The sequence below is a fragment of the Podarcis erhardii genome (assembly GCF_964252035.2).
Source record: "Podarcis erhardii genome assembly, chromosome: 13".
Taxonomy (NCBI): domain Eukaryota; kingdom Metazoa; phylum Chordata; class Lepidosauria; order Squamata; family Lacertidae; genus Podarcis; species Podarcis erhardii.
The window spans coordinates 20,872,801-20,887,658 of NC_138502.1; the positions used below are offsets into that span (position 1 = coordinate 20,872,801).

Sequence of the window (14,858 nt, forward strand, 5' to 3'; positions counted from 1 at the left end):
TGAGATGTGATTGGTCAGTGGGAATGCAAGGGAGGAGTAAAAGTTAGAGTGGGAGGTTTTGAAAGTCAGTTGACGTTTGGGAGTTGAAGAAGGAAGAGGGAGGATTAGGTGTGGGTTGGTGGAGTTGTATTGTGAGAGAGTGAGAGGAATTGTCAGGTGGAGTCAGATAGATAGTTGGGAATAATCAGTTTGAAGTTGTTAGGAACTAATAGTTAAGAAACTGACAGGAAAAATTAACTGAAACCATTAGCTTGTTCCTGCATTTAAAAATAAACTTGATTATTTGTTAATGTTAACAATTGTCTGGACTCCATGTGTCCCCATGAGAAGCGGGGTGGTGGCAGTGAAGAAAGCAATCACAGTGGTGGCACAGGGTCAATAGACCATCAAACGTCCAGGGGTGCTGTGTGATCGCCACAGATATCTACACCATAGTTTCTTTACTTTCTTGTTTCAAATGTGGTGAATGAATGAATGAACTTTATTACGGTCACTGACCAGGATAAAAAAAACCATATAAATAAAATAGCAGTTAGGATTATTTTTTTAACTGATGAATGTTGGAGCAAATAAGGACAAAGAAACCAGCATAGGATAAAACATCTGAATAAAATACAAGATTAAACACAGATAATGGATGGATAAAATCTGATAATTAAAACAGATAAGAACCAACAAATGTGGTGGAAAATAAATGGCTGGACTGATATGGGGAGGAAAATCTGCCACATACCCCTTTGGTAAGACAGACTGTGAATTGGGCAAATTATTTCAGAGTTGTGGCATCAATTCTCTGGAATGTTATTCTCTTAGAAATGAAGGAACCATGGCAATATGTTTTTGACGTTTGTTTAAAACCTTCATTTTTCTTCTAAGATTTCCCCAAATTAGAACATTTCATCCCTGAAGTTTTTAATACTTTTTTGGTTTTATGTTTCATTACTGTTTTAGGATTAACTTTATACTTCAATTTCTATACACCATTCTGGTATTTATTGAATGCACTGCAGTTTATAAATTTGTTTGCTTATTCATTCCTTCCTTTATATAATTATAGACCTGTCCAGACACTGCAACCTAATGGTCAAAGAAAGAGACAGACAGAGAGGCTGGCCTAAACTAGGGCCACTTTATTTCAGAATAAAACTCATTAAAAACTCCTGCAGAGGAAAAACAGTACTGGGGCAGGAGAGCACCTGAACAGATGGGTGAGGTATAAATAATAAATTATTATTATTATAAATTATTATTGCAGCCTCTAAGGTGGCCCAAACTACTGCCTGCAAGAATTGTAGGCATTGCTCTCCAGCCTGCCTCCCATTCCCAGGCCACACCATGAAGGTGTGTAGGAAAGCCTATGCTGCTACACTTCCCAAAGCTTCATAACTTCATGTCAATGAAGCAATTTAGCCTCAAGGGCTATCAAGCTGTATCCTACCCCAGAGTCCCAGACTAGGGAGCTATGCCCTAATTCCTTAGGCAAGTTTGGGTCGCTCATTGGCTATAGCTATCCAGTTAACTTCGTTCCCACCCCAAAGTCATCCCCCTTGGCTGATTTTAATTTAAGGTCTAAATACCAGTGACCCAGTTCAATTCCAGCTCATGTGTCTGCTTATTGGGACACAATGTATGCACACAATTTCCCCTTCAAATTGTGTTTCAGAAACTTTTCTTAAATTGTATGAATGGCATTACAATGGATCTCCATGATAGACTGGGGTGGAGAGAGAAAAAAATCTACCCATTTGAGCAAGTGCCATTTTCATCCAAGGATCATTGAAGGTGGCATGCTTCTGCTTTCAACTATGCATTTGGGGGGGGGGTATTTTTTTCCTAGGAAAAAGAGATGTCTATGTATACAGGGCAAGTTTTGAGGCAAAAATGTCCATGTGACTGTTTGGATGTGACACCTTTTTCTTTTTTTAAGCTGTCCAACTATCTTTGTTTAGGAATTCCACATGGAATCTTCAATTTTACTTGGTTATTACCTTCCCCTTTGATTATATTGAGGACTGTAATTAATTTTGCTGCTTGTCAAAAATTTCATAGGGATGTAATTGCAGCTTCCACTATTACAATTAATAACACAGTACCTGAGAGCTACTATAAATATACCTCTTAGTTTTCAGAGACAGGGCTAGGCATAGGAGCTGGTGTGTATATGACCACTGATTCTTTAGGTTTGTAGATTTCAGACCTGGAACAGGGCTATCATGGAGACATTCACGAAAGACTTGTAAATTTGTACTTGTAGTCAGGATGCTGGCATTATTGGTCTGGCTGCTGGTTCTGCTTCCTCACATGACTTGCAAAGCTCACATGGCTAAATGCAGGCTCCAGTACCCACATCAACCACTTCACAAGTATCATCAGAAAGGAGACCTCATCATTGGTGGCATTGCTTCTCAGAGCTTCATTGTCTCCAATTCAATAGCATTCACTGAAGAGCCGCCTCAAGCACTGCCTGAGGAGTTTGCGTAAGGAGTTCAGTACTTTAATTTTTGTTTGCATGGATGCAGTGGCAGACTTTGGACTGTCAAATTTCAGCGGCACCCTGTTCATAAATGAATGAATGAATAAATAAATAAATAAATAAAATCATTAAGTGCTGCCCATCTTTCCAAAGGTGTTACATAGGAATATTTCAAAGTAGCCGAATTTGGACAATTATTTTAAGTTATGGGTCTCCAGAATCTATTTTCTAAATCTGAATTGCCTCCCTGAAATGTTATTGTCCTTTCATGTAAATGTACAGACACCACATACACATCAGGGACACAAAATTTCCTGAAGCTGCCTAGCACAGTGTTGCTCTGCAGTGATTTGTAGATTCCATGGTTACGTATCATTTGACCTGAATCTTTAACGGAAGAATCTCTATTTTATCATGGCCAATGTTGAAACGTCTTATATTTTATTTGTAACACAACTGTATACATGTCTACTCAAAGGTTAGTTTTCTTGAATTGAATAGAGTTATTCCCAGTCAACTGGAGGTAGGATTGTAGCCCTAAGATTTTCCGCTGTCCCCTTTCCCAGTGCCCAAATCATGCCAAGTAGTTACACACCCTTCTCGGTTATCTTATAACTTTATTTTCACCTGGCTTTCCTTCTCAGACTATTTGAAGCACAGGAAAATAATTGCTTGCTTGTTTTTAATGGCCCTGTATCTGTTTGCTTTCTTTGATGTCATAATTTTGTTGAATACTATCACATTGAAAATGCCTTCTTAAGAAACTGAGGGGTAAGTTATAAGTACAAGTAACATATGATTAGAATGTACTTGGAAATAATATTAATTGCTGAGGGTGCATAGAATGATATGCACATAGATCAGTTTTGGTAAGTACATTACCAAAGAAGTAGTCACAATTTCATGTTTTCACGATGTACACTGACGTTGTTAGTTATTGAATCTTTTAGCAGATGTTTCTTTTAGAATAAGTTCCCCTAATAAAAAAAATATGTATATGGCAATACTTTTATTCAGGATAAAATCACCTTCTGATACTGAGTGTAACTCTAATTTCAGTGTAGTACCAAAAAATTACCAGCAAATCCTGGCTTTGACTTTTGCTGCAAAGGAGATAAATGAAAACTCACATATCCTACCAAATCTCACTTTGGGCTTCCAAATCTATGACAGTTATTTTAATGCAAAGAGGACCTGTCATGCCACAATGCTTCTGATGTCCACCCTGGAAAAATTTGTCCCTAACTACACATATGACACCCAGAAGAATTTAATAGCTGTCATTGGGGGACTGGATTCACAAACCTCCATTCATGTGGCAAATGTTTTGGATATCTACAAGATTCCACAGGTGGGATATACGTATGTGTGTATTAAGTTCTGTGAATATGTGGTTTAGGAAGGGAACATATCCTTTGTCCTTCTAGATTGGTCCTGGTGTTTTGGGACAATCATCTGGCATGAATTGTATTATTATTTTTCTGCTCATTGTAAGTATAAAGTTTATCCACCCTTAAGAGCCACCATGCATGGTCAGTATGGGGACCATTGTTAGGATTTACACAGTCAGAACTGTAATTAATATGTTAACAATTGCAAAATGATATTTAAAAAAACCTCAATGGCTACCAGTACAAACTGTGCTTCTGTCCTTTTTGTGAACATGTATTTAATCTTAACATAAGATAATGAGAGGTCCATGAGAATCAACACATTTCATTTCTCCTTTTTATCTCCTAGTGAAGGGTAACAGTTGGCATGCCAAAATTTGCTTCAGTTCTAAAACTGAAATCAAAATGGCATAGATAAGCTGTCACATCCAGGAAGGAATGGAATTCAAATGCCATGCAACCCTACCTTGCAATATGTGTGTGTGTGTGTGTGTGTGTGTGTGTGTGTGTGTGTGTGTGTATTCTAAAAGGTGTATGCAAGAAAACTCTATATTGGATTAAAATTAACACTTTATTTTGTGCATACACAGCCATGTATCCTTGTCAAATCTATAGGTCTGACATCTTAAGCAATGTAAGAGTTAATGAATAGGAATTATCAGCCAAACAATCTCAATTTCAGGTATCTCACACAGCAGATGCAGGCAGGCAAACCATTATCCAATCAATCAAAGATCTAAGGCTGTAGATTTATTTATTTTTTAAAAATAAAATAAATAAACCTTAAAACTATAGAAATATTAATTCTCGTTTTGTTCCAAATCTCTCTTTAGCTTATTTATAGCCCTGCTCCAGTGATGAATGATAAAACCCCAGGTCTTCCCTTCCACCAGATGGTCCCTAAGGAAAATCTTCAGTATAAGGGAATTCTCTCTTTGCTTCTGCATTTCGGGTGGACATGGATCGGGGTTATTGTAATGGACAATAGCAATGGAGAAAGATTTGTGGAAACTGTTTTTCCAGTGTTTTCCCAGAATGGTGTTTGCTTTGCCTTCATAGAAAGAATTCCCACATTAACCTTTGTCACAGATGTTAAAAATGTGTTGGAAGAGGGGGCAAAAATACATGATAAATTGCTGGGCAGTACAGCCAATGCATTGGTGGTTAATGGGGAATCTTATTCCTTCACATTTTTTAGATGGTTGCCATATCTAACGGAACAAGAACTCATAACGACAACACTAAAAGGCAAAGTGTGGATAGCAACAGCCCAGCTGATGGTTACTTCATTTGTTTTTCAAAGGACTTGGGATATGAAAATATTCCAAGGTGCATTAACCATAACAATTCATTCAAATAATCTAGAAAATTTTCACAGATTTCTTGAGAGCAGAAACCCTTCCAGTGCAGCCGGGGATGGTTTTATCACAGAATTTTGGCAGAATGCATTTGCCTGTGTTTTTCCAATACGATTTCAGGAACAGGCCCAGGGCAATATTTGTACTGGTGAAGAAAAGCTGGAAAGCCTTCCAGGAACTTTCTTTGAAATGAGCATGACTGGCCACAGCTATAGCATCTACAATGCTGTTTATACTGTAGCCCATGCTTTGTGTAAAATGTCTAAATCTAGAATGAGACACAGAGCAATGGTGGAGGGAGGTGGACTGAAGCTTCAGAAAGAACCATCATGGCAGGTAATGGGCTTTATTTTCTTCTGTGACACAGCAGAATATTTTGAGTGAAATAGCACACCATGGAGCCATGGCCTTGATGCTTCACCACCACTGATGGCCATGGGAGCTGATTCTTCATGAGCACCAGAAGCCACCCATGCAGTTATATTGTGAGGAAGAGCACCTGTGTCATCCTGGCAGCCATACTAGGCACTTGGAGTGCTGTAACAGAAGGCAAAGAGGCAGGAGTAACTAGTGACATAGCCAAACTGAAAGCAAGTTAGTTGTGAGTGCAGTAGAATACTCACTTGCAATAGTTACAAGTGAAGTCTCCACTGGATGGGGAAGGGGGTGTATTGACAGCTAAGTTCACTACAAGCAGGTGCTGGAACTACTGCCAACCCATCTATGGGTGCTGAACCACTGTGTGGTATTGCAGGAACTGGTGCAGGTGTGGAAAGTAAAGAAACTGTTACTGGTGCCTCTTTAGCCATATCTGAGGGGATGGATACAGATGTCACAGCTAACCCTCAAGAACAGACACCCTAGCAAACAGTTCACAGTATAAATCAGATTTTGATGCTTTACGTGTGGACCTCTGGGTTATCCATTGGGCTTGGCCCCATCGTCAGAATGAGTGGAATGGGCTTTTTCCAGCGCCCCTACCTTGGCCAGTAACTCAAAGATGGTGGTGGGATCTGGTTGCAACCACTTGGGGGCTTTCTTGAACACAGAGACCCCCTTTTTGGCAGCTTATGGGTGATAGCCTGTGATGAAACATAAATCAAATACAGAAGGCAAAGCGACAGTAAAATTGGCACACAGGACAAAGAACTGTCTAACTGACTATTGTTCATGCAGCAGGCCCAATTGAGAAGCCAGAGGAGAATACCAATGAGAATGCATGTGCATGTGCAAATGACCTCCTATGAGAGATAATCCTTGCAAAGAAATCAACACAAACAAGGGGAAAGGGGTGAGGTGGGAAGTGAAAACAAGAACTGCAGTGAAAACTAAGGGAGTGCGTTAAAGGTGGGGGTTGGGAAGGCTGACATACTCTCAAAAGAAAGTCTGCAGGAGAACTTGTGGCACCAGAGATCAATAGGTTATGGGGTAGGAAGGCAATTACTACAGGACAGTATTGCAGACAAGTAAGTAAAGAGTGTGGATTGCAGGTGGTGGGTACTCAGGTAGTTATCAACTGAAGCTCCTCCTCTTCTTGGAATCCCCATAGAAGACTCACTATGAAAAAGGTGGCCTGAAGGAGGCTGCTGTTGATGGAGATGGACATAAATGCTTTGGCTTTGGCCTTGTTTGGGTCAATATGATACTGCACTCTTCCTATCTGTCACGAAGAAGATGGGGGAGTTGCTTAAGTAGCCTGATCTCCACTTCCCCCACCATAGGGCCAAATGGCCACACATGGTTGTATCACACTCCTCCCTGCTGGGGAGGATATCTTTCCTCTTCTAGAGTGAGCAGGGTGGGGCAAATGTGTCCCTCTCCCACACACACAAGGAAGAAGAAGAAGAAGAGGAGGAGGAGGAGGAGGAGGAGGAGGAGGAGGAGGAGTTTGAATTTGATATCCCGCCTTTCACTCCCCTTCAGGAGTCTCAAAGCAGCTAACATTCTCCTTTCCCTTCCTCCCTTACAACAAACACTCTGTGAGGTGAGTGGGGCTGAGAGACTTCAAAGACGTGTGACTGGCCCAAGGTCACCCAGCAGCTGCATGTGGAGGAGTGGAGACGCGAACCTGGTTCCCCAGATTACGTGACTACTGCTCTTAACCACTCCACCACACTGGCTCTCACTGGATGATACAGAATTGCCAGTCCTATGCTCAGTGCTTGGGAAGCAAAATTCAGAAAGTCCCGAAAGAATGCTTACAGAGAACAGAGTTCATGGATTGCCATAGATTTCAATCAAATTTGTTTCTTAAGATGTGTGCCTAGAGCAGCACAGCCTAAGTAAGGAATATGTGTGGAGTTTTAAAATCCTCTTTCCCATTCCATATTAAAATAGCAAATTAATTGTTCTTAGTCTGAAAAACACAACTAGAGCATTTTATAAACTTTTTCTTTTCCCTCCCTAATCTAGCTCCATCATTTTCTCAGAAGTGTCTCATTTAACAACAGTGCTGGAGATGAGGTTTCTTTTGATCAGAAAGGAGAGTTAATAGGTGGATTTGATATTATCAATTGGATTGTTTTCCCAAATCAATCTTTTCAGAGAGTAAAAGTTGGGAGGATTGATCCTCAAGCTTCTCCAGGCCATGCCTTCACAATCAATGAGGATGCCATAACATGGCACAGCTGGTTTAACAAGGTAGGATTGAGCCATCTTTAAGCAATACCAGGCAACACGTGGCTAATAATATTCTCATATATATATATATATATATGCAGGTTTTGGTGTCCTCGGGTGTCTTCCCGTGTAAAAGTTGGGGTGTCTAGGCGACGTTTCGACGAGGTCTCACTCGTCATCTTCAGGCTGGTGCTTTCGGCTTCTTGTTACTGGAACAGAGCAGGATCTCAGTGTTTGAGTTCCTATAAATACTGTAGAGGGGGTGTGGTGTATAGCCTCCAATGTTCTGGGCAGAGAGGAAGTTCCCAGGCTAGTGTGCCTTTTCTTCTTTTGTTCCTTAATTACTTGAGAGATATCTTGAGTGATTTCTTGAGTGATATCCTGAGTACCACTTAGGTGGGTCATTAGGTGTGGATTAGTTGTTAAAGTCTTTGTGTCTTGACCTCTTGAACTTTGTGAAGAGTTTTCCTGAGAAGATGGCTGTACTGTACTTAGTTGTGCTCTGGCTTGGCTTCGTGTATAGGGGCGAGCTGTGGTTTTGTGGCTTGTGTCAGCCAGATCTGTGTAGGGATTGCAGGGGGGTGCAGCATCCGGAGGTGCCACCATGGATTGGCTACTGGATGGTGTCTGTAATTCATCTGTGGAGAGGGTCTGGGTTTGGGTCTGGTGTGGTTGATTGGTGTTGGCGTTCTGTGTGCCTCTGGATCTGGTGTCAGTTTTTGTGGGGAGGGCTAATTTCCAGATGTCTGGCAAGCGGGATGTGTCGTCACGCTTGTTCATGTTGTGAGGGTGTTTCTCTATCTCGATGGCTTCCATGATTATTCTCTTGTGGTGATGTTCCGTGTTAAAGAGCAATTTGGAATCTGCAAAATTAATTTCGTGTCCTGTTTCTTTCATGTGTTGGAAAAGAGAGAAACTTCCTCTCTTTTCCAACACATGAAAGAAACAGGACACGAAATTAATTTTGCAGATTCCAAATTGCTCTTTAACACGGAACATCACCACAAGAGAATAATCATGGAAGCCATCGAGATAGAGAAACACCCTCACAACATGAACAAGCGTGACGACACATCCCGCTTGCCAGACATCTGGAAATTAGCCCTCCCCACAAAAACTGACACCAGATCCAGAGGCACACAGAACGCCAACACCAATCAACCACACCAGACCCAAACCCAGACCCTCTCCACAGATGAATTACAGACACCATCCAGTAGCCAATCCATGGTGGCACCTCCGGATGCTGCACCCCCCTGCAATCCCTACACAGATCTGGCTGACACAAGCCACAAAACCACAGCTCGCCCCTATACACGAAGCCAAGCCAGAGCACAACTAAGTACAGTACAGCCATCTTCTCAGGAAAACTCTTCACAAAGTTCAAGAGGTCAAGACACAAAGACTTTAACAACTAATCCACACCTAATGACCCACCTAAGTGGTACTCAGGATATCACTCAAGAAATCACTCAAGATATCTCTCAAGTAATTAAGGAACAAAAGAAGAAAAGGCACACTAGCCTGGGAACTTCCTCTCTGCCCAGAACATTGGAGGCTATACACCACACCCCCTCTACAGTATTTATAGGAACTCAAACACTGAGATCCTGCTCTGTTCCAGTAACAAGAAGCCGAAAGCACCAGCCTGAAGATGACGAGTGAGACCTCGTCGAAACGTCGCCTAGACACCCCAACTTTTACACGGGAAGACACCCGAGGACACCAAAACCTGCATTCCTGTACCCGTGAAAATCTACGAAAGCATATATATATATATATATATATATATATATATATATATATATCCTGTATTATTTCACAATTCTTAAACACAGAATATATGATGGAGATACAAATAATAAAATAAATCAATATTATATGAATAAAATTAGAGAAAGTAATCAATCAATATCACAGAGGCAAACAAGCCTTTCAATAGCCCCAATCCTGTAATCATGCAATAATAGAAACTCCAAGCGTAGCAATTCTTAAACAGAGAATATGTAATAGAATCACAGAAAATAAAAGTCTATCACTGTTGTATGAACAAAATTAGAAAATATAGTCCACCGGTATTGAAAGAGGCAAACAAGCCTTTCAACAGTCACAATCTTGTACCTGTGCGATAATGGATGATTCAAAAATGTAGTACAGTTTTTCCAGGTGGCAAACTGTTTTGATAGTAATTCTTCATCAGCTGGTGATGATGTAAAATAAAATCCATTATATTTGCATACAATATAAATATAAGAATGACAATCCTGTAAACATAACCAATCATGAATAATGAATACATACCATATGAATGGTCCTAACAGGTACCTCAAGCAGCATAAGATCAGCACTCACTAAGAAGTGTAGAAAGCTGATACTGAGGGCCAAGGCATTATATAGGCCATCCTGAGAGTACAATTCAGAAAATTTAAAGATACAGAATCCAACATTTAATGCACTAAATGACAGCAGTAGCCATATAATCAGAACAATTAAATAAAACAATTGAAGTCTAATTTCGTGTTCAAACCCCCAGGATACAGGGATTTGAATAAGAAAATTAATTTAGTTTCTTGTTGATGTAGCAATCTAACATGATCTCTCCTCATTCCGAGTTGTCTCTGAATTATCCAGAGAACCATGTAAAGAAGGTCTGTGTCTCTCTCCTGGTGTTTCACAATAAGCTCTACCTGTGGTGCATCCATAACTGGATTTCTAATGCGGGAATGATGCTCTCCTATTTGAAAACCGCTCACTCATGTGGTTGATCCAATATAGAGTAGATTGCACAGGCATCTTATTAGATATACAACATCTTTAGTCTGGCAGGTGCTGAAATGACGGGTGGTAAATCTAAAATTAGAATGAGCATCATAAATCTCTCTTGTCTGTAAAACCAAAGGACAGGAGACACATCCACCAGGATTGAACTATCAGTAGTTTGAGATCCTTGATGTAAAGAGTAATTTGCTTTCTTTTCCTTTTTAAAAAAATATATTTGCTATATAAAAATAAACTAATTGGTCAATGCACATATAAACATAAAGTATGGATCAGGTGTAAGCATTCTCTTTAAAACACACAAATACAACCCCAGGTATAGGATGAAGTCATGAATTAGTGGGTCTTGTGTAGTCTCAGTAACATTTGCTCCACAAAGGTCAGAATCTGAAGGAACCTGTCAGGGAACTGCCATCGGAAAGGCAGGCGGTGGAAGGGCTCTCGGACGCTAAGAGAGACTCGGCAGCAGAGGAAGGTACCAGCAGGGGGAGGGAAAGAGCTCAGAGAGAAAGTGAGTCGGAGGGAGGGCTCCGAGAGACTGCCAGTGAAAACAGTGGAGAAGTCTCAGGACCCCCCCATAGGTACACCCACTCCTCGCCGGAAACTGTCTCGCCGAGAATCGCGAAGACGCGTTTCCGTTAAGGAACTTTTATGTTGGAGCAGATTCCGCAAACGCCCACTGTCGGATACTGCTAGCGATTGAGGGAGTCATGTTTAAGGGGGCTCCGCTTAAGGCAGAGTTTGAGAACCATGCCCAAGCTCTGAGGGACTAAGCTTTAACGCACAAGCAGCTCATCATCCCATCACAGAACCCATGCCCTTTATTCATTTATTTAATTTAATTTCTATACCGCTTTATATTTCTAAGAAAAATCTCAAAGCGGTTTACAGCATATTAAATCAATAAACCAAAAACAAAACAATCTGAAGAAAGTCAAATATAGAGTATGCAGTCAAAGCAACATTACAGAAAACTAAAATATTATCTTAAAGATTTCAAAATAAAACATTACAAAAGCAGTTAACTACAGAATACATAGTAGGGCTGGTGAGTCTAGGCCCCGCCCCCTAGGTCAGGTGGAAAGGCCCTTGCAGGGAGTGGCCTTCACCCATCACCTTATTCTCAAGGTTGCTATTCCTTCATATGTTGATTAGGTCCAACCCCTATCTTTGTGTACTGAGAGCTGCCATCCTGGTTCTAGCAAGCAAGTGAAGGAAGGGGAGCCATTTTGCTGCTACAGTTGCATCCCATGTCCAGAAGGGAAGATTGCAGACCAAAATGGTGAGAAATTTAGCATGCAGTTATCAAACAGTTTGCATGTGGTCCAGTTATGGATATCTACACCACAGTTTCTTATCTTTCATGTTTCAAATATGGTGGAATATTTATAAAATAATGGGCTAGATGGAAATAATTTGACCAATATTATGTTTGAGTAACCATATCTCCCCGGTTTTACACCACATTTCAACCAATACTATCCTTTCCAGTTGTTTATTCCTCCCTTAAATATTTCATCTGCTTCCACCTCTGAGGTTTTTAAAAATTGTTATTTTAAACAAATTTGTTATAAGGTGCCCTGATATTTTGTAAATGTAATGAAAATAATAAACATATAATAAACTTGCAACTGTCCAAGCTGTGGACTTGGGGTGAGATTTATTGCATATATTAGAATATCACCTCTTCTCTTTTTCAGACATGGGTGACTGCTATGAATGCACAGATGAAAATTATCCAAACAAGAGAAAGAATTTATGTATTCCTAAGAATATAAGCTTCTTGTCTTTTGAAGAACCTATGGGGATTTTTTCAGCTGGTTTTGCTCTTTCCTTTTCTTCAATTTCAGCTCTGGTGCTTGCATTGCTTGCGAAGTACCACAACACTCCTATCATCAAAGCCAACAACCAGGATCTCAGCTACACTCTCCTCATCTCCCTCCTACTCTGCTTCCTTTGTGCATTGCTATTCATTGGTCATCCACAAAAGGTAACATGTCTTCTCCGACAAAGTGCTTTTGGCATAATCTTCACAGTGGCTGTTTCTTGTGTGCTGGCAAAAACGATCACAGTGATTCTGGCTTTCATGGCCACCAAACCAGGATCCAGAATGAGAAAATGGGTGGGAAGAAGACTAGCCAACTCCATTGTTATTTGCTGCTCCTTTATTCAAGCAACCATTTGTATTATGTGGTTGGCATTTTCTCCCCCATTCCCAGATGTCGATAAGCACTCAACTTATGGAGAAATTGTTCTAGAATGCAACGAGGGTTCTGCAACTATGTTTTACTGTGTCTTGGGCTACATGGGTTTTCTGGCTATGGCCAGTTTCAGTGTGGCTTTCCTTGCCAGGAAGTTGCCCGACAGTTTCAATGAAGCCAAGTTCATCACTTTCAGCATGATGATATTCTGCAGTGTTTGGTTCTCCTTTGTTCCAACCTACTTGAGTACAAAGGGAAAATATATGGTAACTGTGGAGATCTTCTGTATCTTAGCTTCCAGTGCCGGCTTGCTTGGATGTATTTTTTCTCCCAAATGTTACATCATTTTGTTGAGACCAGAGTTGAATAACAGAGAACAGGTAATGCTAAGAAAATGTTGAAGTGTATGTGCAGTATATCTGTGCCCTTGCTATTTTCTGCTATCCAGAGCTGTATGTGCATTCACCACAGTTTTTATGATTTCCTCTCCCATTAGCTGTCTTACATAAATCTTCACCAACAGTATAGATAATAGATGATTAATTTGAAACCCTGTTAAATAAAAAACATCATGTATGCCTACTCAAGCTCTTCCCTTCAAATTGTGTTTCAGCAACTCTTCTTAAAATTCCAAAACATTTTTTTTAAAGAATCAGATGGGTTTATAGTCTTTGCTGTGCTGAGACGTATGCAGCTAGTAAATTCCTTATAGACCATAGCCATAGAACTTATTATCTTAGGGTACTCTCAGCTATAGAATAGCAAAATACCACTAGTGGAATCTATTCTAAGAGAAACAATTATTTTTTGCCGTTTGAACCATTGGTCTTGAATGTTCTGAGCTATACCTTAACAAATGCTGCTTTCATATCCCAGGAGTGAGGCATTTCAGGAGTCTTTATATTAAATAAGAAGTCTTGATAGCTTTAGCAATGCCACTCCTGCTCTTTTGAAGAAGGAATTTGCCACACAAATTCTCTATCTTGGAAGAAGCGATTAGTTGGTGTGTCTCATGGGGAGGAGAACTTTGCGAGCACATGGGAAGCAGTGCCCAATAGGCAGGGAGAGATCAGGTTGCTGTTTAAGCTTGCGTTGCCCCTCCTCCTCCCTCTTTTGCTGCACCCACCCTCACTTGCTCTACAGCAGGGATGTCCAACAGGTCGATCATGATCTACTGGTAGATCCCCGGGAAGTTTTGTTAGATCATGGTCAATCTCTGGCTCCCTTTCCTTAGCCCCGCTAAAACTGACACCTGCCCCACCCTCTCAGCCCGCCCTCCATTGTTGTTTGATCTCTGGAAGGGAAGATGGAGCTTTCTCTGTGCTGCTGTTTTCACCCATAGTGATCTTTTTGCGAGTGACTTTACCCCTTTGTCTCTTGCCTTTACCTCCCCAAAAAAGCTGAACCTGAAGAGGATTTTTTTCCTTCCCTAAAAAAAGCTCACCCCCCCCCAAAAAAAAAAACACCAGGGTTAGATCACTGCCAGCTTTTGATTCTTGATAGTTGGCCACCCCTGCTCTATAGTATGGAATTTTTTCTTTTTTTCTTTTTCACGGCAGAGTTTGATGACAGTTGAGGAATTCTGAGTAGGGGCTTAGTAGGAACATTTGGTGAGCTCCTGATTGGTCATTGAGACTCCTCGTTTTTGGCTACTCCACATCATATGGTGCTTTGATTTTCTGATCATATGTATACTTATTTGATCTTGTCATTCAGTGTAGGTAGGTAAGGGCATTAATAATTGGCAGAAACCCTAAAGCATGATTGGGTTAAGAGCACTCTTGAGTTATCTTCCACAGCCTGTAGTATCCTTGGGCTGCCCTTTGGTGAACACTGGGCAGTAGGATGTGAGAGCACATGTTGTGTTCACAAGCCCATGGCTCACTTAGCTTTGAGGGAGATTTTTCTCTCAATCCCTCTATAATGTGGCTGTTCACATGCCCAGTGAAGGATGCTTTGAGAGTGCACACTTAACACTTTAGATTATAGTTGCTTTGTACATGAATATACAATGCAGCCAGTACATGCAACTAGATTT

General features: G+C 40.7%; 1 protein-coding gene across 1 annotated transcript; it reads left to right on the forward strand.

Annotated features, from left to right (window-relative positions):
• Nucleotides 1-4,721: 4,721 nt before the first annotated feature.
• On the forward strand, nucleotides 4,722-14,406 carry LOC309326915 (vomeronasal type-2 receptor 26-like; the record flags this gene model as incomplete). The annotated part of the gene is made up of 5 exons (XM_081835944.1): nucleotides 4,722-5,558; nucleotides 7,635-7,862; nucleotides 11,775-11,901; nucleotides 12,320-13,200; nucleotides 14,380-14,406. 5 exons carry the CDS (start codon nucleotides 4,722-4,724, stop codon nucleotides 14,404-14,406), a joined length of 2,100 nt encoding a protein of 699 aa, XP_081692070.1.
• Between the last annotated feature and the right edge of the window lie 452 nt (nucleotides 14,407-14,858).